Raw genomic sequence first — 25,185 nt, forward strand, 5'->3', positions numbered from 1 at the left:
CTAGCCTTTCTTGCCCTGAGATCCCTGTCCAGATGCAGAATGATCTTCCAGGAATGCAAATCCTATCAGGTTATTCCTGCTTAAACCTTCAATGACTCCCATTGCCATCAGGATGAAGCCTAAGTGTCTTAATTGTGGTAAAAGCCTTATGATCTGGTTCTAGTTCCTTGTCATCTTGGATGCTCAGCATTTGAACCACTTTCTTGTTTGGGAATTCCTTATCTGCCCCATACTTTAGAGCTGAACATTCCATACCCTTGCTTTTTCAGCCTTCTCTGCAGATAGAAGTCAGGCACAGGCAATCATATTCTCCCAAACTCAGGAGCAATTGATGGGAAGATATGGGAACCTTGAGAAACTCTCTCTGGTGGTTTGGTTTTAATAAGCTTGAGCTTTTGGGCCAACAGAGGCAGCAATACCAGTATAGCCTCTTGTGCCCAGTGCTCAGGGCCAGGATTAATGGTCAGACGCATGGTAACAGTAAGCACTCAGATGAGGTGGTAATTGGTATTCTCACTAGACCACTTCCGGGTGTGATTTGGGGCATTGTTTGTGGTAATAAAAAGTCTTTAGGAATTGATTAAACTCTTAGGAACATATTGCTCAATAAATTCTTGATGTTAACAAAAATGTTTTACACTCAACAAAACTAAAAGGCAACCTATGGAATGGGAGAAGATATTTATAAATCCAGTGATGGTGTTGGTGAGAATGTCAAGAAAAAGGAACTCTTGTGCACTGTTGGTAGGAAAGCAAACTGGTACAACCACTTGTGGAGAACAGCATGAAGGTTCCTCAAAATTTAAGAATAGAACTATCATAAATGTTAAATACTTTTTAAGTAGTAATTCATGAAACAATGAATTTCGTATCTATTTTAAAAATAAGAAAACTGAGTCACAGAGAACTTTAGTATCTTCCAGGTTACTTCACCAGTAAGTGGGGGAGCAGGGATACAAATGCAAGGTCAGGGATTGGGACAAACAGTTTCAACCTCTCATCACTGTTGGTTCCCTTGGCAACCAGACCCAGGCTTAAGTGTGGTCAAAACTTAGCTCAGTAACCTAATGAGACACCTCTATCTCATCATTAGAAAATCCTGAGTGTTTCAGGAGCTCTGGGCCAGAAACAAGGACGACTAAATATATATTTATTATTAATAATAATATCAGAAGATTTCACTTTAATCTGAAGCTGTGATTACCTCCTGGTCATTTTGGACTTCTTGTGCCTGGGAAACAGACCAAAAAAAAAAAAAAAAAAAAAAAAAAAAAAAAAAAATTCCGTATTAGCAGCACTAAAATCACCTTCATGATAAGGAGCTAGGGTTGCTACTACAGAATGGGGGCCCAGGGGATCTATCTGGAATCCAGAGGAGTCACTGGTGCTCTCAGTGCTTCCATGTCCAGTGATGAATGTAAACAGGTAAGTACTGCAACAAAGGCCTGATGATGCAAGAGTAAGTAAGGTTCTGGCCTCACAGATAAAGGTTCTCTGGCTCCCATCAGGCAAGCATTCTAGACCTTCTAAAGTGTTGGCCAAGGAAGGAAAATCTAGAGCATTGTGGGGAGAAACGATGAATGTTACAGCTTCAGACCAGTTTCAACAGTGTGGGACTGAATCTTGTTCCACTAAACCTCCTATATTGAGATGGTACCTAACCACCTCCCTGAATGGCACTGCAGATGAATGTGTGCACAGATCTAAGCAGAACATGGAGTGGGTAAAAAAATTGTCTACCTTTTGTGCCTATCTCACTTCCTCTCAGCCCATCATTTTACTCCAGTTGCTGCTGCAGCTCTGAGCTCCTGTAGGTGTGACCTGACAATATGCCACCTCAGCTGCACAGCACATCTCTTTCTGCCCCAAGCTTCCTTCCACCTCCATGTAAGAAACCTGTAAGAACCTTCCGCTATTCTGAGGCTCACCCATACCTAGAAGTGAAAGACAATTAACTACATGAGACAACTTGTGACCAACTGGGCGAGTAGCTAGTGGATACTTGTTTTCTCCTTGTCTGCAGGGAACATTCTATGTTCATTCCACAGGGCTCTTCAGAAGGTCCCTAGTGGGAATGAGCCCACTACTCTGAGGCAACAGGCCAATAGCACGGAACTCAGTAGGCTGTCTCTCTAGCTATTTTACTCTTACCAGTCTGACACTTGTTCTTCAATGACTCCCTAATATAAAACTACCTGCACAAAAGCTTGTCTCTCAAGCTCTGTGTTTCAGAGTATCTCAGACTCATAAAAGAACCAGATGAAAATACCTGTATGCTCTAAAAATTAAAACCAACGTACTAATGTAAATCAGCCCCAAAAAGCATGTTCTCCCTGTAACACTTTATTCCACCTTCGTAGGTGAAACTGTTACCCTACGGTTTCAAGACTGAACTATAAAGCATGTAGCTTTACTTTATTGAGCAGTACTATTATCTCGTTTTCATCTTCATGACCTTATGAGAAAGTAGGCATTACTATCTCCATGCCAGAAATGGGGAAACAGGAGGCCTCGTATTCCAACTGTTAAGCCTGAGATGGGATTCTGACCCCAATTTAACCTCCAAAGCCATGTGTTAAACCATTTTACTTCCATTCAATGTAGCCTCCTCGTCCTATCACCCGACAGTGGCCCCTTATCTTGCCATACTCAACACATCTTGCCTTTTCATGCTTCTGTTTTGCCCTTTCAGTCTTGTGACAGTTGTCAGAGTGTGTGGTCTTTAAGTACAGAGCCTCAGTCTGTTTTACTGACCGCTGTATTCTGAGCACACAGCACAGTATCTGGCTCACAGCAGATGCTCTTTTGCTGAATGACTAAATGAATGAACATGAATCTGTTTCTTTATGAAATTGTGAACTCTTATATTGTATATCCAGCAAATGTTTGTTGACTCAAGGAAATAAGTTTTTAATGATTAATAGAAGATTTATTTAAACAATAATACAGAGGGTCATCACTGACAGTCTTAATATGAAATGTTCCATGTTCGATCCAATTTTCCTTCCTGGATAAGTTTTTCTTTCCTATCCTGTAGAGACAGAAAAAAACACAAAAACAGCTTCATCAGAAACAACACATTCTGACCTGTGTTCACTGCAACATTATTTACAATAGCCAAGATACAGAAATAACCTAAGTGTCCATCAATGGATATGTATATGTATACATGGAACACTATTCAGCCATTTAAAAAAAAAAAAAAGGAATGAAATCTTGCCATTTCATAGGTACAAGCTTATAGATACAGAGAACAGACTGGAAGCTGACAGAGGCATGGGGTGGGTGGTGGGCAAAATGGCTGAAAGGGGTCAAAAGGTACAAAGTTCCAATTATACAATAAGTAAGTCATGGGGATGTCATGTACAACAATGGTGACTATAGTTAATAATACTGTATGGAATATTTGGAAGTTGCTAAGAGAATTAATCTTAAGTCCTCATCATAAGAAAAAAGATTGTCTTTTGTAACTATGTATGGTAACAGATGTTGCCTGCATTTACTGTGGTGACCATTTTGCAAAATATACAAACAAAAAAGGTACTGGAAAATACAAAAATAAACAAAGAACCAATGTAATCTGGCATAACCCATAGTACGACTCTAAAAAACCGGGCTAAAATACTCCAAACCTAATTCCAATCCCCCCCTGTCTAAAGCCTATAGGGTATGTGTGAGGAAGTAGCAGTCTGAAGAAATAAAGGGACAATGAGAAAACACTCCTATTGAAAAACAATTTATGCACATGCTGGAAGAATTATATTACTCCACTAAAAAGCGTATGTCAAAAGCAAAATGTAAACACCTGGATAAGTGTGGCCTATCTTTTTGTTAAGCGGGTACTTTATCAGACAATCAAAATATAGAAGCTCTTACAGGAGAATGGACTGGCCAGTTTAAGAAAGACCTAGATGGCGACACAAGGCCTTCTGGGGGCTAGTACCAGGATGGCCTGGTGTCAAAGATAAAATTGGCTTTCTCTGCAATCATATGGCCTCTGAATGCAAATTCCCACCACAGGCTGCTTTTGCTTTCCTACTGTTAGCATATTACAAAGTTTTAACATTAATCAACAAAATGTGACCAATTCTAATTAGAATTCATACAAACTGGTAACACACTAAATGATTTATGTATTCTGCTAATACTTAAACCAAATAAGCATCTTTTTAAAATAATGAACTAAGAAAACTCAAGATAAAGGTTTGCAAAAATAACATCTAAAGGTAAGTCGAAATAGGAAAGTTTCACTTCTATATTAACTTATATTTAATTTTTGAGACAGAAAGAATGCACATGCAAGCAGGGGAAGGGCAGAAGAAGAGGGAGAGAGACAATCTTAAGCAGGCTCCATGCCCGGTGTGGAAGCCAGATGCAGGGCTTGATCTCAACAATCCTGACTTCATGCCGGGAGCCGAAATCCAGAGTCTGACACCTAACCAACTGAGCCAACTAGGAGCCCTTAGTGTTAACTTTCTAAAGTTACTTCTGTATTCTCTTGCTTAATAGTCATAGCACAATTCCTTTACATCACCTAAAACACCAGGAAAATGCTTTCATTTCAGTCTAAGTTCAAGAAAGTTCAAAGAAATTTAAACTGACCAACTTATTATTTTAAGTTGAAATTAAATTTGAAAGACTCAAAGACTATTGTGATTTTTAGCAAAGTATTATTTCAATATGAGTTGAAATGATAAAGCAATGCAACCAAACACGTACTTGAAACTTTCTGTTTTAACTCCTGCTGGCAACAAATAAAGATAAAAGAAGAGAGAAACTGAAGGAAGAGGAGAGGACTGAGGTGGGAGGCGCACTGGTGGCAAATGCCGAGAGAAAGAGCTGCAGCCAGCACAGGGAAACCTGTCACACAGAAACTAAACGTCAGGTCCCAATACTTACTCTGTCAGTTTTGAAAACATAAAACCAGAAGAAAAGGGGCCCAATTCCAAACAGAGCTCCTAAGAGCGAGGTCTTGGGAGTGGGTCTGAAATTGGGATAGATGTTTGCTGATCTTGCATAGGTCCAACGAATCAATGCAGGATCTTCCTAAAATTCAGGAAAACAAAAAGTTACGGAACTTAAGTAGGGCCACACTGAAACAACCTCATCAAAACTTCTGTGGGGGGTGGGGGGGAGAAGGCACAGTTAAGGGTATACCCTGAATATTCCTGAATAGCTTCAGGGAAGATCTTTCATTTCTAGAATTTGCTGACTAACTCTCTGATGATCCTATCCTGTTCAAGTCCTTCAGAATTTAAAAGGTTCTTCTATCAACCTTCAGCTTTCTATTTACTTAAGATTTAAGAAACCTAATCTTTTTAATCTATCAGAGAAACCACTTTTTCTCTTTGATAATTTTTTTTTCCTGGATTGTTTTGTATCTTCATTGTCTTTCTTGAAGTGACCAAGTGAATCACAGTATTCCCAATGAGGACAGATTTCATATGCTCTATTACGCTTTGTACTTTGTTTCTAGGACCCCCTAATGCTACCCCCCCGATGCTGCACTGTCTTTCCAGGCTTCAAATAAATTGCAGGAAGGTGAAGACTGTGGTAGACCAACTCCGAACTTTAAGATTTTTAAGCTGACTTGTTTGATATTTTATAAGCAAAATTATTACATCTTATGCTATTAAAATAATTTATAGTGAGGACAATATTGTTGTTAAAGAAAAATAATCAGACTGTCTTGGTTAAGAAAAAAAACTGTCCATTTTAATATATTTATACTAGAACAACTATGTAAGACAGCAAATCTGCCCCAAACACATAATTAAATTTAATTAGCTATATCCCCAAATAATTTATAAAATTATTTGCTCCAATTAACTGATAGGCAGATTTAAAATAAGCAGATGAAATCAGCTTTAAAACTTTAATACCAAAGAAGAACATTCAAGGTCCTATATACCACCAAGAAGTCATGATTGGTAGGATTAAAATAATTAAACTGGATCTTCCACAGATACATTTTAAACCAAACTGTTTGCAGAAAATAGTAAAGGTGAAGACACAGGATATAGACAGGTTCAAGGGAATATTTGAGTTTAATACATCTATTCTTTACTTATCCCTTCTGCTATGAAGGTATTTGAATGACTCTCACATGACAGAGCTCTCAATCCAACAGTCACCTCTCTACATATTTATCTGCCAAACTGGTCTTCCAGAATCAGACATTTCATTTCATAAAAATATCAAGAGCCTCATCACCATAGTTCATTGAACCTGAACTGTTGTTAAGAGAGGTTCCAAAACATACTCCATGGGAAATAGTTCTCCTTTCCCAAGAACTATCAGCAGCATGTGACATGGTGAAAACTCCTTGAGACTGTTTCTTCTTTTGCCTTTCAGGGCACACACCTGCCTGGTTTTCCTCCTAACTCTATGGCCATTTCCTCTTGTTCTCTTTTGCTCTTGCTCTCTTCCTTCTTATCTCTCCAATCTCTTAATATTGGATCTTAGACCTTGCTGGTCTTCTCTATCTACATTCATTCTCTTCATGATCTACCTCCTTCAGTCACATGGTTTTAAATATCCAACTACAGGCCAATATCTCCCAAAATTATACCTTCCCAGACCTCTACCCCAAACTCCAGACATGATGTCCAACAGCCTGCTCAACAATGCCATGTTGTCTAACAAGCATGTCAAATGTGATGTATCTCAAACTGATTTGCCAATATTCCACTCTATCTCCATCCCTGCTCCTCTCACATTCTTTTCCATACTGGTAAAAAGCATTCTTTTGAGCACTTAGGTCAAAACCTTGGAATCATCACTGACCCTTCTCACTCTTACACCTCGTATCAATCTGCTAGCAAATCTGGTTGGCTTTACTTTCAATACATACTCAGAACTCAATACTTACCACTTCCACTGCCAAAACCCTGATTACTTCAAAAGCCTCCTAGTCTCCTTGCTCTTCTCCATAACCTATTTTCAACTAAGCAACCAGAGAGATGTTAAAAATGTAAGGGCAGACTACCTACACAGTAAAATGCCTTATAAGAATCTGCAAAGCTTGGTGTGATCTAATTCCACTTTGCTCTCACCTTTCTCCACTTTAGTCACAATGGTCTCTTCAGTATTTTTGGAACTAACCAGGCACACTTCTGTCTAAAGACCCCTACACCTGCTATCCCCTCTACCTAAAATGCTACTTTCCCAGAGAGCTGTGTGTGGCTAGCTCCCTCATCTCTTCCTTCTTGTCACTTTCTAAGGAAGGCCTTCCCTAGGGGTATCTAAAATTTCAGCTGCTATCCCTTTCTACTACACAACACACATTCCTAATCCCTTCCTTGCTTTATTTTTCTTATCGCTTACCACTAACATGCTAAACAATTTAGTCTTTTAACTTGTTTATTACTTGTCTGACTCACTGGAGAAAGCAAGCCCTGCAAGGACAGGAATCTACACTGTCACCTCAGCATCTAAAATAGGGCCTGGCCTATAACAGCAATTACTTAATCACTGAATCAATCACTGGTAAAGATTAGGCAAGGAATTCCCGTTTATTGATTATTAAATGATTAAGTGCCAAGCACTCATTTAACAGAACCACCAATGAGGCAGGTATGACTGTCTCTTACATGACAAAACTGAAACTGTCCTAGAGCACAGAACTAGGGAAGAGAAAATCTAGAGTTTAAGCTTTGGCTATCTGGCACATCAAACCTGTGTGAGTATGTCAATAACAAATGTCTCCCTCCACACCTTCTCAAGTAAACATGGTTCTGACCGGAGGTGGTACAACCAACTGGTTAAGCAAATGTTTTGGGTTACACAGTTCAAGGTTTAAATTCTGCTCTATCACTTGCTAAGGGAATATCACTCTATGAATACCTACTTGTCCTTCCCATGTTGTCTTCTCATCCGTAAAATGGGGATAACAACAGGGCCTAACTCTTTGAATACTTTGACATTTGAATGATATTCAGAAAGGGTTTAGATAGTGCCTGCACAATGTAAATTTCCTTCAATTCTAGTAACTTCCAAAAAGTCCTACAGAACACCAATGCAACTGTTGAGGGAAGTTCTGGTTGTTTTTTGTTTCTTTAATATCATATCTGACATCGTATTTAAATAACTCCTGTACAGAAAATTACTGAAAAGCCTACTCACTAAATAATAATAGCTATCAGTTTACTGGTAACATATAAAGTGCCTCCAATGTTATACAAATATCTCATTTAAACTTACAATGATTCCATAAAGAATGTACTATTCTATTCTTCCCCACATAAGAAGATCAGAAAACAAACCTTTGGAGGGGTTCGGCAAACTAAAGTCATCTAGTTCGGCATTATGTTCTGCTTTGGCATCTAATTCCAAAAACCAAAGTTTCAACTAGCTGCATAGTTTTGGGGCCTTCAAAAGATATAAACTGAAAAAAAAAAAAAAATCACTATATTCCCATCAGGAGAGAGCAGTATTGCTAGGAACTGTGAACTGAAAGGTTTAAAAAAAAATTACACACACATTTTCTGAACAACTCATTACAGGTCAGGCACTGTGTTGGCCAGTCATATGCCTTATCTCATTTAGTCGTAACAGCCTCCTGATTGGAAGTATTGTATTATCCCCATTTTTCAGACAAGAAAACCGGGGCTGAACAGTAGAGGTGAGTCACTTTCTTAAGATTACCCAGGCGGGAAGTGATCAAGCCGGACTCAAATCCAGCCGGGTGTGAATCGAGAACCGTCCTCTTGACCACCAAATTTCTCCGCCCAGGGTCAAAGGGCTATAAGGTGGCCCTGCTCTCTCAGCCTGGAAGTGGGCCAAAGTCTAAGATACTGATCGGGAACGGTGTCCGCCCCACTGAGTGGCCTCCCTTGGCCGGTTTGGGCTGCCCGGTCTGGGAAGGGAGACCGCCCGGACTCTGGCCCTCGATTCCCGCCCGGCTGGCCCACGACTCACGATGAGCCCTTGGCGTTTGGGGTCGTTGTACTGAAGCAGATACTCCCGTTTAAGTCGGGATCTTATGGCCAACCGCTCGGCTTGCGCCTTCCGGGCTTCCGGAGATACGTTGTATTCGGCCGGGTCGAGGGTAGAGGGTAGGGTAGCCAGAGGCGACGGCTGGTACTTGGGGAACGACATCTTGGCAATCCGGGACACAACTGCGCCTGCGCGAGTCCGAGACCCTCCCCCTTCAGTCTGACCTTCGTCCTGAGGGAATGCGCCTGCGCGTTAGCGGAAGGTAGGCAGTAAGTTTCCACCAGAGCTCGGCTTCTTTCGTTAACCTTCCTCAAGGTCCGGTACCCTGAATAGCGATCTGCGCATGCACAGTGTGCTTTTCTTACCCTTTCTTCTCCCCACCCCCGCTTCCTCCTTTTACCTACCACAATCTGTTGTTTGTTGCTTCTTTCTAGCAGCTTTACATTTCTAGGGACATAGCAGAGTTTTATTTTGTGAAGTTGAGCTGTGTGAGACTGGCAGACAGAAAATGGGACTGGATGTAGCTAGAATCCTGTTTCAGTGTGGGTCCCTCCAAGGTGTGTGACTTTGGACAAGTCACTTAACGTCTCCGAGTTTCCTCTTGCTCATTCTGGATAATGACCCCTATTCTATCCACCTAGCAAACCTTTTGTGAAGATTAAATAAGATAACAAATACATGCCAAAGTGCTTTGCAAAACAAAGTGTTCTAACCAAGAAAAAGAATAAGCTTTTCTGTACATTACCACGTTAGATCGGTACAGCATAAGTAGCGGTTTGTTTTTCATAGGCACGAAATAATGTTTAATAGGAGAATGATGTTATAAGAGAGATGTTGCCTGCCTGACCATAGTAAGTCATTAACAAATGAAGTACTGAATAAAGCTCGTTAAGAAACAGTATTTAGTAGGGGCACCTGGGTGGTTCAGTGGGTTAAAGCCTCTGCCTTCTGCTCAGGTCATGATCCCAGAGTCTTGGGATCGAGCCCCACATCGGGCTCTCTGCTCAGAGGGAAGCCTGCTTCCCTTCTCTCTCTGCCTGCCTCTCTGCCTATTTGTGATCTCTGTCTGTCAAATAAATAAAAATCTTAAAAAAAAAAAGAAACAGTATTTAGTTAAAATACTAAAACCTCTTACCTAAAATTTTTAGCACTCTTAGGGTGCGAAGAAGAAAAATCATCTTTAGATGATGCCTTTATGCATAAAGGCATTATATCTTAATGTGAAAGATGACTTGGGGAGAAAAAAAAAAAAAAGGTGGGTAACCAGAAAGGAAACCTTCATTGCTGCTGTCCTCCTCCCAGGGGAAAAAGTAACTTCAAGTTGCACAGCAGGGTCTGTGGGTACGAGTCAGACATTCCACAGGGGAAAACATGTGAACAATATTTCCATAACTCAGGCAAAGAAAGCTGGGTCAAAAGAGAGCTTCATCTTGGATGAAATGTCTGGGGACCATAGGTATGTTGGGAAATGGTTGCTAGGCAGAGAAGGGACCTAGAAAGTGTTGGCATTTGAAGCGATGAGGAGAAGCACTGCTGTCAAATTTATTCAACATTTTAATACTGTTTTAAAATATTTATTAAGCACCCACTAGGTGAAGCATTCTGCACACTAGTCAATCTTAGTCAATCTTCTAGGCTCAGTGGGAGAAATGCAGAAGAAATGAAGGATGTGATGTTTGTCTTCAAGGAGCTGACAGTACAGGCAATACAGAAAGAACAGACGGGGGGGCGCCTGGGTGGCTCAGTGGGTTAAGCCTCTGCCTTCAGCTCGGGTCATGATCTCAGGGTCCTGGGATCGAGCCCCACATCGGGCTCTCTGCTCAGCAGGGAGCCTCTCTTTGCCTGCCTCTCTGCCTACTTGTGATCTCTCTCTGTCAAATAAATAAATAAATTCTAAAAAAAAAAAGAAAGAAAGAACAGACAGGGTATGATAATATTTGCAAAGCAGTTTAATGTCCGAATGAATATAGAGCAAAATGGACTCATGAGAATGCAGGCTGAGGGAATGTAGAAAAGAGAAATTTGAAGCAAATCACAGACACTCAATTTTAAAGGAATGAGAAAAAAGAGTTCTGTTTGTTTTCAAAGGTGTTTTAAAATACCATAAAACAAAATGAAATGCAGGCGCAGTTTGTAAATTCTAAAGACAATCTTGATAAAGTTTCAAAAATCTTTGATTTATAGATTAGACACTGATCTGGGAAGAAGGGCATGCAAAAAGGATAAAAGAGAGAAGAAAGAAGTACAATGACTACAGATGACAAAGTTTTAAAGACTTTATAAAGTTAAGAGAGAGGGAAAGAAAGAGAATGACAGAATAAACTACATCATTTCCCTTTGCATTAGTTAAGGTGTTCATTCCTACATTTGCTTGATTATCCTAAGGATCCCTTAAGATGATTGTCAAAAAGATGGAGTCCTAAGTTCTGTTCTGCTCTTGAAGATTCAGCAATGATCTGGCAGGGGAACCCAGGAGTCTGTAATTTTTACAGTTTCCTGAGAGGATTCTTCTATAATTGTGTTTGGGAAACATGGAGATGAGTACAAAAGGTCTTCCTTTCCCTCTTCCTTTTTCCAGGAAAGGTCCTCCCTTTGAGACTTTATCTTGAAATAATGTAATCAAAAAGTTATGAAAATGAATGTATCTTATATTTAACATTTAAGGCTACAATTACAGTTACAGTTACAATTACAGTGTACTAATTCTGATAAATCAAGTGTTAATTTGTGGGCATGGTTATTTTTATATAATAGATCATTATCCTTCACTTTGCATTTGATTTTTGCAGCAGGGTCATATTTGCAGAATATTGGAGGGTTTTATTCAGTTTTTCCAAGGTCCTCTCTTAATCTTTTGAAACTAAATTATTTCCTTTTGAAGCTTTGATTGTCATCATCATTCTTATTGATTGTCTTTTTTTTCCTTTGTTATCTGGTCCAACTCTGAGATCCTCCTTTATTAGTCACTTTGCATGTGGATCCAGCAGTTCACCAACATCACTTTAATTAATTTTATGGAAGTCCACATCTTTTGCAAGATTTGCGTTAAATTTCTATTCTTTTTAAGGACTAGATATTTCTAAATGGATGACTAAGACTTTGGTAGGAGTGGTTGTTAGCAGATGGAACAATTCAAGCGGGAAACAATTTCGTAAGTTCACCATTTCACCAAAGAATGTTTCATGTTTTGAAGACTTTTACTTCTCCTAATAAAATTTATCAGAATTTATTGGAACATGGATTACAGGGACTAAGTATATGTACCTATGTTGGATGGGAAGAGGGAGGATGAAGTGGTAAAATGGAGAAGGAGAGAAAGGCAAATATGTGGGGGTGGCCAGTTTACAAGACTGGAACAGGATTTCAGGGAACAGAGGATGGACAGGTGAATACAAAAACTGTAAGAGACAGTAAGTTCCTGCTCATGAAAAGCATTCCTTCTCTTATTGGGTAGGATCATGGGTAAATTTCTGAGTAAACCCAATGCCCAGAGATTTAACTTACCAGTGATTAACAGCAGCTGATGTTTAGTGAGCATTTTCCTTTATTCTTGTTTTAAAAAAATCTTGTCCTAACATTGAGTATCAGCAACAGATGTACTGCCAAACTAATGCAGGGTCCCGCCTTACATGAACCCTCTCCAGAAATGTGTTCACATGGCCATTCTGTTTTTGTAAAATTAGAAAAAGTAAGATATTTAAATCACGATTGCATAATAAGACTGTTGTGTTTCTCCTCTCTGACTTCCTTACCTTCTATCACATTTTCTCTCCTGTTGGGTGGATCACAGTGGCCTGAGGCATTTGGGCGATCTGGGAAAAGAGATTTGAGTTTAGTGGGATATATTTATTTGATTCACATCAATTTCAAGTGGAATTAAATACTGCTAGCCATCCAGGTGCAAGAATGTCTTCCAGGGGTATTGTCAACTCCCAGTCTGCCATGAAGGTATAGGATGGGAATTTGTGTTGTGATGTGAACTTGTCCTGTGAATCCTGGCCCTGGAAATACATGGGTAGAGAAGGAGAAATAGGGTTTAAAATATACAGAACCAGAAACTAATCTGTGGGAAATTCTTCTAGTCATCATTGGCATTTTTTCTTAAAGAAGCACCTCCATCCCACCCCCATCTCCACCCTGCCCCATCCCCCAAATTATGTAAGTTTCAATTCCCATCAAACCCTGATCTTCCTGTTTATCAGTCTTGTTAAGACTGCAAGGAAGAGACACAAAGTGCTATGTGAATTAATTTAATTAATTTAATTGCAAGGAGACTCAAGTAAACCACTTTCTCTTTGTTTATCTAGCATTAACTCTTCCTCCAAAAGAGGATATTACTGAGTCAGTTTGACAGTATTCAATCTAGATTGCCTTAAAGCACCACACGGGAGGGTGGCCTTCTCTGTATCCAACTTACCTGCGGCTTTGTTGATTTGGACACTGTCCAAATCAGTCATGAAGAGGGTTACACGACTGTTTTTACCCAGTAAATACACTTAAGTCACAGAAACTTAACGTATTTGGAGAAGACTCACATGGAACTACTTACTTCAGAAATGGTATATTCAGCAGGCACGTTAAGACTACATAGCCTATTACAAACATACATCACTTTCTATCTGTTTCTACTATAGCTTTATAAGTCTTGGTATTTCAAAGGGGCAAATCTCTCCATTTTCTTTTTCAGATTAATTTAGTATTAAGTGGTTAAGTTCCATGAAAAGAAAAATCTATTGGAACTTTGATTGGAACTGCACTAAATATATAGCTTGATTTGAGGTGAACAAATATTTTTATATTTCATCTTCCCATCTGTGATCTATTAGTCATGTCCTTTATGGCCTTCGGTCATGTTTTATAAATTTCTCCATAAGGAATTCTCACCTCTTATATTAAATTAATTCTGCTACATTATAGATTCCACTGTTATTGTTAATTATTTCTTTTTCTGTTACATTTTCTAAATGGTTATTGCTGTTGTATAGTAATATTACTGATTTTTATACGCTGAACTTGGAACCAGTACCCTTGTTGAACTTTTCATTAGTTCTGTTGGCTTTTCCATTCATTCTTTTGGATTGATCTATAGAGTTGGTCAGAGCTTGTGAAAATAGCAATTTTGCCTTTTCTTTTCCAAATCTCATACTTGTTTATTTCTCTTATGCTTAGCTAGGACCTACAGTACAATGTTTTATAATAGTAGAAATAGAGAGTCTCCTATCTTTTTCCTAGCTTTAACAGGAATTCTGTTCACCTTTGAATATTTGCTGTAGGATTTGGTAGAAGCCCTTTATCAGGTTAAGAAAATTCTCTTATATTCCTTGCCAAAAGTGTTTTTTTAATCATGGATGAGCGATAATTGATCAAATACTAATTCTACATTTTTGTTATATAGTCATATGGTTGTTTTGTTAATCTGTTAAAAACACAGAGAACCTTAGTAGGTTGTTCTGAAGTGGAATATTTTGCATTCTAAAATTGACTCTATTTCATGGCATGGTATGTTTTTTAATATACTGATCAAATAATTAAGTTGAATTCAATTTATTAGCATTTTATTTAGAATTTTACCATTTAAGTTCATAGATGAATTGGCCCTATAATTGTCTTTTTAAATTTTGTTCTTGCGTAGTCTTGGTAATATATTTACATGAAATGAATTGGATACATTTCTTTTTTTTTTTTTTTTTTTTTTTTTCTTAATTCTCCAAAATGGTTTGTTCAAGACAGGAGCTATATTCCCTGAAGACTCCGTAAATTATCTTTTAAAACTGTCTGGGTCTTCCTTTTTATTTTCAGAGGAGACTTTTGACTATCAATTCAATTTCTGTAATGGCTTTGGGTTTTGTCAGGTTTTCTTCTCTGAAATGAATTTTGGTTATTTAAATTTTCTTAAATATCTTGTTTGAAGCTTACTGCTATAAACTTTCTAATCTCATGATTTTTTTTTTCACTCTCCACTGTCTTTGTAATTATGATCCTCTTTTTGTTTCTAATATTGTTTTCGTGCTCTCCTTAATCCCCATCCCCTATTTTTCCTATCCCTCACCCACCTCCCCTTTGGTAACCATCAGTTTGTTCTCTATAGTGAAGAATCTGCTTTTTGGTTTGTCTCTCTCTCTCTTTTATTTTTTTCCTTTGCTCATTTTGTTTCTTAAATTCCCTATATGAGTGAGATCACATAGAATTTGTCTTCCTCTGGCTGACTTATTTCACTCAGCATAATACTCTTTAGCTCTGTCCCTGTTGCTGCAAATGGCAAGATTTCATTCTTTCTTATGGCTGACTAATTTCCATCTTCTTTATCCATTCATCTATCAGTGCATAGTTGGGCTGCTTCCATGGTTTGGCTATTGTAGATAATGTACATAATGTTACTATAAACATAGGGGTATATGTATCCCATTGAATTTTTTGTATTTTGGGGGTAAATACCCAGTACTGCTATTCCTGGATTAAAGGTAGTTTTATTTTTAATATTTTGAGGAAACCCCGTACAGTTTTCTACCATGGCTGCACCAATTGTTTATTTATTGCTTCTTTTTTTCTTCATCCATCCTGCTAGAGGTTTGTCTACCTTGTCTTTTCAGAGAGCCCACTTTTTATTTTGTTTATCATCTCTAATCAATTTTCCTTATACTTATTTCTTTTATTTTTCTTGAGAGTACTCTAATGTTCTTTTTCCAGTTTCTTAAGCAGAATGTTTACCTCATTCATTTTCATTTTTATGTTTTATAATTTTTTATGCATACAATTCTGTACATTTCATTCTAGCTATATACCCATCGGTTTTTATTAATATTTTCTTTTTTTCATTTTTTAAAAGATTTTATTTGTTTATTACAGAGAGAGAGAGAGAGAGAGAGAGTGAGAGGGGGTAGGCTCAAGGGAAGAAGCAGACTCCCTGCTGAGCAGGAAGCCTGATGTGAGACTTTAATCCCAGGATCCTGGGATTATGACCTTAACTGACTGAGCCACCCAGGTGCCCTTTAGTAGTATTTTCATTGTCATGTAGTTCTTAATATTTCATAATTTCTGTTGTGTTTTTTCCTTAACATAAGTTATTTAGAAATATGTTATTTAGAAATGCATTTTCCACTTTCCAAAGATTGTTTTGTTTTGTCTATTTTTATTGTTAATTTCTAATGTAATTGCATTATTGTGTAGTATTAGTCCCTTGAAATTTACTGAGAATTTTTCTTAAGATTTTATTTATTTATTTGACAGAGATAGAGAGAGCACAAGCAGGGGTAGCAGTACGCAGAGGGGGAGGGAAAAGCAGGCTCCCCTTCCTGCTGAGCAAGGAGCCCACTGCAGGGCTTTGTCCCTGGGATCATGACCTGAGCCAAAGGCAGACCTGAAGCTTATCTGACTGAGCCGCTCAGGTATCCCTTGCTGAGACTTTCTTTGGGACTTCATATATGGGCAGTTTTTGTTTGTTTGTTTTTGTTTTTTAACAAACCACTTTTTTTAAATTTAGCATACATGTAGAAAGAAAAATGCACAAATCATACCTATGCTGTTCAGTGAGTTATTACAAAGTGAACAAAGCCTTGTAATCATACATAGTCATTTTTACAACCGTTCCATGTGAGCTTAAAAAAAATTGGATACTCTGTAGTTGTTGAATGCAAGGTTAGATCAAGTTTGTTAATTATGTGGTTTAGGTCTCTTATATCTTTATTCACCTGTGTGCCCCTTGATCTATTTCCAATGTAGAAGTGCATATAATTTTCCAGTGCCATTGTGGTTTGTTCATTTCTCCTTCAGCAAAATTAGAATACACAGGGTGAATTGAAGGTGATATGGAAACAACTTATTGTGCATGCATCTGTGAATTGTTTTTACCAAAAGACAAAGCAATTCATACATAATGGTTTGCTCATTCCATCCATTTAGTGTGCTGTATACAAACCAACCAGGAAAAAAAGATTCCTGCTTAAAATATACAGTACACTTAGAAACACATCTGTCATGTAGACATATCCAAAAGCTTATGAATATTACATTTTGCATTTCTCTCCTTCAGAGACAGTCTTTTCTTCCTAGTCTTAGCATATATCTGTTCTTATTACTAAAGTCACTTACATAAGGACATATTTGTACTTGAAAGGAACAATAAGTTTCCTACAGAGTGTAAGGTGACATTTTCTTGCAGGGTGTCAATTTAACATAAAAGAGGGTTGATCCTCTTAGCTGAGGTTATGTCATGCTTTTTTTCTGTGGTATAAAGTGCTGCCTTATCATCATCTTTTGCTTGGGGAGAGCGATATCCTCCTGGTTGATTTTCTTACCTACGTCCACCCTTACCATACTCCCATTTCTTTACCATACAGCACCTAGAGTGACCTTTTTTTTTTTTTTAAGACTTATTTATTTCAGAGAAAGAGTGAGAGCATGTGCACATGTGCAGGAGTAGGGGGAGGAGCAGAGGAAGAGAATCTTAATGCAGACTCCCCACCGAGCCCTGAGTCCTGACATGGGCCTCTGGGCAGGGCTTTATCTCATGACCCATGAGATCACAACCCGAGTTGAAACCAAGAGTCCAACCCTTAACCAGCTGAGCCAACCAGGTGTCCCTAGAATGATCTTTTAAAATATACATTATCCTAGCACCCTCATTTAAACCCTTACATGGCTTCAAGACCTACTAAGGTCCACTTCCTGTCTTTTCAGCTGAGTTTGGTTCCATGCTCCCCATAACTGTCCATTCTCCAGCCACACTGGCCTCTTTTCACTTCCTTCCTTCCACAGGGCCTTTGCATTTACTCTTTCTTCTGCCTTAAATAGTACACACTATACTCCTATTCATCCTTCAGAACTAACACAATTCTATAGGTCCTTAACTAATCCATAAGGTCAAATCCCTCTACAAGCTTTTGTAGCATTGTAGACCTCTGCTTTATAACAATAATTACAATCATTTATGTAGTTAATCTCTGCCCCACCTCCACCCCCCACTAGACAGTGGTCTCTTTGAAGACCAGGCCACAGCAAGCCGGACTCACCCTGCCTCCCAACACTGGCACAGTGCCTGGTGAAAGGCTCACTGATGAGTTGCCTTTCATCACTTTAAAGAAGTATGTTAACCAAATATACCTTCATCCTTCTTGCTGCCCCCACTTGCATCCCCTGCTCACTTTCAGACATTCTCCACACTCACCACTCCGCCACTTTTCATTCCCCTTCACCTGTGAAATAAAAGCTCAAGTCCAAAAGCATTGTCAGGAAAGTAGCTCTTTACTGAAGATTTTGTGTGAGTAAAGAGGAGGGAGTACATTATGAAGTAAAAAGCCCTAACAATGCCCTCTTAACATCTCTGCTTTCCCCCAGGCTTGTTGCTACAGCAGCTGGACTGTCTTACAGCTCTTCTTTTGCTCCCCTGGCCAGTGTGCTCTGGAAAACCCTCTAGCCAAGCGGCCTCCTCTTCCACCTGCTTCCAAGTCTGTACTCAGCAAAACAAAGCGCAGCCATAGGCCAAGCCATGACGCCGGGCTCCTTAGTTCCTAGGGCCACTTGCATTTATGAAAATTTGGAATAGAAGTGTTGACTTTTTATTCATCTTTGTGTTTGCTTGCTGATAGTTTTCCTTTCATCAATGCCATCCATGCCCTCCCTCCGTGCTGTCTGTGGCTGACTGAAATCTTATGTCTATCAAGGTCCATTTGAAACACCCTACCTTCTGGAATCCTTCCCGTAAGACCCTTAAGTCGAGGTGATTTTTCTCTTCCCTAAATATGCATACTATTTCTTTTATTCTTCTTGGTATTACAGGCAATCTTAGGATTATTTTTTTTCTTCCTCTCCTTTAAGAGCAAGTTCTATTTCTTACTCTGCGTGTCTCCTGAAGAGTCTGGCTCTGGACTCACATTGTAGGCTCCGGCACTGGTTGAATTATAACAAAACATTTTGTATTTCTTTTCTTAGGTTCTGGTAAAAGCCTCTTTGAGAAAGCTACCGATATCCAATATTTCAATTTCAGAGTCAGTGAGCAGAAACTACTCTCACTGCCCCCTTCCATGAAGAAACTCTGTACAAATTCTAGGTGGGAGTAGTATAGCTTTTGATTTAACAGGTTTGGAGAAAAGGTCTCTATCCGAATAAAATACTATTGACATTTTTGCATGCGTTGACTCTGGACTTCTAAAATGCAGCAACATTCTGGCCCCTGGAAAAGATTATCAGGGCCCCTGAGAGAGAGAGTCTAACTCATATGACTTTTTAAAAATGCCGAGGAGATGACTAAGTGAAAATGTTGGGGCATATGGGGTGCCTGGGTGGCTCAGTCGGTTAAGCGTCTGCCTTCGGCTCAGGTCGTGATCTCAGAGTCCTGGGATCGAGTCCTACGTGGGCCTCCTTGTGTTCTCTTTCTCTCTCTCAAATAAATAAATAAAATCTTTTGTTTAAAGGTTGGCATATGAATTTAAGCTCCTGAGGTCTAGAGAGACCTGGATAACAGTCTGTGTTCTCTTAGCATCAATGTGCTTTTCTGGTGAGCAGATCTCTCAGTGATTCACGGTCATCTTGATCAAACAGAGGGTGGAGGCCCAGTGAGAAGGTTGGTGCACTTGCAGATGGCTGACTGAGGGCAGCTAAGATGCAAGTCACGATCACTTGCTCAGATTTTCTACCAAATTCTATTTCTCTTCTCAACAGGAAGCCATAAATATCACTCAGTTCTTTCATTTGTATAAGCATCTTCATTACCCTGAATTAAATAGGATAAAAAGTAAAATTTATTTTTGATTTACTTCTTAACCATTTTTTTACATTCCCAAAATAATACATTTCATTATAAGAAAATAAAACATATGAATTATAGAATGAAAAATTAAAATACAAAAATTCCATATTTCTACAACGAAATCCACAGGTTTTTTTCAATTTTTTTCTTCCAATATTTCCATCCACATCAAGAATGTTTTCAGAAAATTGTAATCATGCCATAGATATATTGTATTCTGCTTTTTCACTTACGTTTTTAAATAAGCATTTTTCTGTAGTCTTTATTATGGATAATAATATCTGCACTATTATGGGTACATAATACTCCAAAAAGAAGAAATTATTATAATCTAATTATCTCTTTTGGGGCGCCTGGGTGGCTCAGTTGTTAAGCATCTGCCTTCTGCTCAGGTCATGATCCCAGGGTCCTGGCATCGCCCTGCATCGGGCTCCCTGCTCAGTGGGGAGCCAGCTTTTTCCTCTCCCACTCCCCCTGCTTGTATTCCCTCTCTTGCTCTCTCTCTGTGTCAAATAAATAAATAAAATATTTTTTAAATTATGTTTTACTTAACCTTAAAGTTGGTTTAAAAAAAAGTATAAATAACTGCTTAAACACTGATTTTTCTGAACGTTTTACATTTACTCATGGAGTTATTTGCTGTGTTACAGTTCAGTTTATCTTTGCTTCTTGCCCCTATTGGCTCTTCTGGCTGCTGTGCCCACCTCAGGCTTTTCTGGCAACCCATGCTTCTTTGACACTCCTTACTTCATCTGTGAGCTTTTATCACCCTGTTGTCTCTGCCCAGGAGGACATGCTCTTAATTTCTCTTGGTTTCAGCTCCATCTAAACAGAAGCAGGCCAAGCCCAGAAAATCAGTTCAGTGGGAGTCGTTTGTGAGTGACCACGTCTCCAAATTGTGAGTGGACCTAGGACCGACCACAGTGGTTCTGAAGGCTGTGGAACAACAGTAAACTTTGAACCCAGATGCAGTGGAGCTTCAGACCCAGGACCCTTTCCCAGTGCCCCTGAGATTTATTATCTTATGGGTCTTTAGGCCGAAGAGTTGATCTCTTTAGCCTCAGTTTCTTAAAATGAGATCATTCATTCCAAGTACCCGACGATAGAACTATTATGGCAGGGCATGAGAGGAAATTGTTAGATGCCTTCTTCTCAAGAGAGTGGTGGTAAAGACCAAACAGTTGGCAAAATGATATTCTACATCCAAGTCCTAGTTTCTTTTCTCTTTAAACTCCTGCTCCTGGTCCTTTCTTAAAAGGACCAGTCTCCTTTTATTCTAAATATTCCAAAAATATAAAATCCAACAAAGTTTTAATACACACTTCTGTGGTTGTTTTTCACAAGTGATAAAAGCAGTTGGATGTGATATCTTCCCATTTTTAAGATATTGAGGTAATATATTTCTTTTATCATGGAAATTTTTAAATGTACACGAAAGTACAGGAAATGATACAATGAACCCCTTATACTCATCCTGAGCCTTTTACAGTTTTAAATACTTTACCAATGTCATTTTATCTATCCTCCTATATATACATTTCACTTTTCTTTTTGCTGGATTATTTTAAAGCAATCCCTGACTTTCATTCAACCCATAAATACTTTAGCCTGTATTTCTAACAGTTGAGGAGGTTTTTTTCCTATATAACCACAATGCTATTATCACACGTAACAAAATTATCAATAATCTCAGGAGCATTTTAAAAATAGGATTCTGGAAAAAGCAAGGCAAAGGAATGAGTAATTTAGAATTTCAAGCACTATGGTAAGCAGTTTGGGAAGATGCTTTTAGCAAAGGGGGTACTTTCACTCTTGCAAATGACATCACAGAGCCAGATGCCACTTTTCTCCTACATATCCGTAATTGGATTTACTTTCTTACCCCCAGATATATTCCTTAGTTCGGTTCAAGGCATCAGCAACCACCCAGAAGCTCAAGCCCCAGACCCACAGTCCTTGTAGCATCATCCCTCTTCTCCCCTCTTCGGCACTCCATTTAACCAGTTTTGCAGTCCTAAATCTCAGGGTGAATATCACTCATCTCCATCTCCTTCTCTTACACCCCCACTTCTGCTCCTTTTGTCTGGGCCCCTGTTTTCTACCTCTACCCTGAGATTATTGAAACATTTTCATTTCGGTTCCCCCAGAAACAGAGCCTGAGACAAGGATTTGAGAATAAATCGTTTATTCAAGAGTGATCCCAGGAGACCTAGAAGCTGAGCTGGGGAACGAGACAGAAGTGAAAGAAGCCAATAGAGGATATGTTATCAAGCACTGGACACAGGAGCTCCATCCCACTGGAAAAGTCTGGGAAACAGTAGAGAATATGCCTCAGCATTATCCCAACCAACAGGCAAGGGAGTTGGTCTACTATGTATCTCTCAGTTCTCCACCTATCATTGCTTTATGGCTGCTCCCAGGGGCAAGAAGTCCCTAGCACTTCTGGCCTGCACTGTGCATGGACTGAGCATCCTGCCAGCCAGGACCCAGAGGGTCATGGGCCTTCAGTGTATAATGGTGAATGCCCAGGGAACATGGGCAGGGCACCAACAACATTATATTACCTACCATCTCGCTCTCTCCCGCCCAGAGATGAGGGACAGCTTTCTAAAGTGCATATCTGCTTCTGATACTTCTTTATTCAATTAAACAGCTATGTGGATAATGCTAAAGACCACTCTTGCTTATTTCCCCCAACGGGAGTGACTGTCTTGAGTGGTACTGATCTCTATGGTCCTGGGCACCTTTGGTACACCTACTGCAGGTGCCCAAAGTTTGGGTTGGACTCCCGAGTTCAGTGGATAGGTAGCTTTATAGCTTTATTCCTAGATTTATAATTAAAACCATGTCTATTTACAGAACAGGTTAAATGATTGCCTCTGGTTTGGATTCCACTGGTGCAGACCTTTACCTCCCAATACTTTTGTATAACCTTTCCCAGACAGCAGTGTGCCTCTGTCCCCACTGGTGCACCGAAGCTGTCGTGGCAACACTTTTTTCTTCTTTATGCGTTCACATTATCTGGGAATCTCAATGTGATTTACAAGCTTACATAACTTCCCAAATGAGTCAGCATGCTCGTCAAGAAGGCAGCATGGTGCAGTGGAAAGAACCTGGCATTTGGTGCCAGAGAGAAAGTTCAGTACCTGCATCTGTCACTTCCTAACTGTGTGCCAGACAAGTCATTCTACCTCCCCAAGCCTCAGTTTCTTCCTATGACAAACGGGGATCGGAATACCTACCTCGGAGGGTTATTATAAGGATTAAATGAGGTGAAGAACACCGTGTGATACGTAACAGGCCCTGAGTCACTCCCTGTTCGCGTTCCCCACCCCATATCCTGATTTTACTCCACCGGCAGCAAGTTGTTCAACCTTTCTGACCTGCCGTGAGCAGAAAATGCTGATTTATCTTTATCTCCTCTTAGCACTCGTGGATTTTCGATGAAAACCCAAATCAGTTCTTTGTAAAGGAAAAGGGCTCTTGCTCCATTCGGGGCAGAGCAGCCACCTCGTGTGTGAACTAAACCCGCACCAGAAAGGGCTAGGGTGCTCAAGGAGGGGCTGGGCGGGCACAGCCTGGCTCGCACCCACCGCGGTGGCAGCCAGAGACCGCTGGCATGCAGAGGGGACTCAGTGAGCCCACAGCGAGTCGGACAGCCCCCAAAAATGAAATGTTGCCAGAGAGGATGTGAGAACCCATCTGCAAAGCCACTCAGCACGGTGGGGAGCAGTGAGGAATGGCGATGCAGAATGTCCTTCGGGAGACAAAGCCGCAGCATACAAATGAGGGCGCTGCTGTGCGGGCCAGGACTGGGGACGATTCTGGAACTGTTTTTCCAAGGTGGATGGAAAAAATGCCTGCAAATTAAAATAATAATAATAAATAAAATCCCCGGTCAGCAAATGAACACTGCCGCAAATGTTCTTCCCTGCAGGTTGAAACGCTATTAAAGCAGGATTACCAGACAAGCTGATTTCCAGGATCTTTAAGGCTGGCATAATGTATAGTTAGCAGTCAGCTAGGGGCAGCAGAGGAAGTGTTTATAATTAAAGGGTGATTGGTGAGTGTGTCCATAGCAGCAAAGAAACCTCTAAAAGGAAAAAAATTTGGGAGCAAATCTTTGAGCTTAGAAACTAGAGAATGTTAGAACAAGAAAGATTCTTTCAGAGCATTGAGCTGTGCTGGTGATTTTTAAATGCTAAAGAAATAGCAGAACCTTTCCTTCAAATAAAATCTCATGTAGACTCTCCCCTGGAAGGCAAACAAAACAGATGTTGCTCTGAGTAGGGGAGGGGAGAAAACAGTGTGGCCGTGGGGCCCCAGCCTCCCACATCCCCAGCCTCCACGTTAGATCGGCCAGTGAGGCCCAGAACACGTCCTGGAAATCCTTGGGCCCCACTGACCACAGTGTGAAAACCCCCAGGCCAGTCCACCCCATGCATTGTACGAACAGGGAGTTTAGGCTCAAAGAGGGCAAGTGATTAAGCTAAGGTCACCCAGCAGAACTGGAACTAGAGTCCAAATCTCTTTTGAGTTTAAGTTCCTTGCTCTCCTAAAAACCTCCTCCCCTTAAAAAAGAAAAGAAAACATCTTTAAAAATAAAGTTACCTATGAAACAGCTTGTTAAAGTAGATGAGAAAGCAAGAGGCATCCAAGTGTAAACACTGGCTTTGGAAAGAATCCAATTCTATCTTCTTGACTGCTGGACCCAAGTGCAGCTTCTTATTACATTTATTTTTAGGACTTTTAGCATGGCAGTCGCAAAATCCAAGTACATTTGCTAAATGAATGGTCTCTTAAACCAGGATAAGTCTAATCAGTTTGTGCCTTCTAGAAAACACCAACCTAAAACAACTACAATAGCTTAGTACAGGAAAAAAAATTTCTTTTAAAGATTTTATTTATTTGGGAGACAGAGGGAGGGGCAGCAAGCACAGTGGGGCAAGGGGTAAAGGGAGAGGGAGAAGCAGGCTCCCCATAGAGCAGGGAGCCTGATGTGGGGCTCCATCCCAAGACCCTGGGACCATGACCTGAGCCAAAAGCAGAGGCTCAACTGACTGAGCCCTGAACAAAATTATTTTTACTATATTGGCACAGTAAGAAAGGACTTTGAAATGCATGACAGATGGAGATGGCCAGACCCAAGCTCTTAGGAGAGCACAAGCAGCTTCAGATTCCCAACTCTACGTAGATGCTGGGACCCTGCGCAAGTCACAACCTCTCCCCACCTCAATCTTCTTTCAGAAATCCACGAAATGATTAAATCATTTGAGTCATTAAAAGTCAATATTTAGCAGAACCCTGAACTCGGCCAGCATGGTGCCTGTTTTGCACATAGGAGAGCCCCCTGTGTCTAAGTCAGGCGGCCCTGTGCACAGTTAGTGGCGAGGAGTGAGAAGGAGCAGCAGGGAGGGAGGAGACTGCTGAGAGGTGAAAGGAAAGAGGGAGGAGGGAAGCCAAGGCAGAGAAAAGCAAAGGTTCTCCTTTTACGTGTCAGAAGA

At 39.9% G+C, this 25,185-nt stretch overlaps 1 protein-coding gene across 1 annotated transcript; it reads right to left on the reverse strand.

Moving 5' to 3' along the window:
• Positions 1–2,903: 2,903 nt before the first annotated feature.
• NDUFB4 (NADH:ubiquinone oxidoreductase subunit B4) lies at positions 2,904–9,142 on the reverse strand. The gene is made up of 3 exons (XM_046003476.1): positions 8,920–9,142; positions 4,900–5,046; positions 2,904–3,031 (listed from the first exon to the last, which is right to left on the reverse strand). The coding sequence occupies exons 1-3, from the start codon at positions 9,097–9,099 to the stop codon at positions 2,969–2,971; spliced, it is 390 nt and encodes a 129-aa protein (XP_045859432.1). The 5' UTR covers positions 9,100–9,142; the 3' UTR covers positions 2,904–2,968.
• Between the last annotated feature and the right edge of the window lie 16,043 nt (positions 9,143–25,185).

The sequence above is a fragment of the Meles meles genome, chromosome 4 (assembly GCF_922984935.1).
Source record: "Meles meles chromosome 4, mMelMel3.1 paternal haplotype, whole genome shotgun sequence".
Taxonomy (NCBI): Eukaryota; Metazoa; Chordata; class Mammalia; order Carnivora; family Mustelidae; genus Meles; species Meles meles.

What these genes read in the sequence shown, in the direction of transcription:
- NDUFB4 (XM_046003476.1), bottom strand. Translation starts at nt 9,099, where the DNA reads ATGTCGTTCCCCAAGTACCAGCCGTCGCCTCTGGCTACCCTACCCTCT. An exon ending in CCAAACGCCAAGGGCTCATC is followed by an intron (nt 5,047 to 8,919) that starts GTGAGTCGTGGG and finishes CCTGAATTTTAG; the next exon opens with GAAGATCCTGCATTGATTCG. An exon ending in ATGTTTTCAAAACTGACAGA is followed by an intron (nt 3,032 to 4,899) that starts GTAAGTATTGGG and finishes CTGTCTCTACAG; the next exon opens with GATAGGAAAGAAAAACTTAT.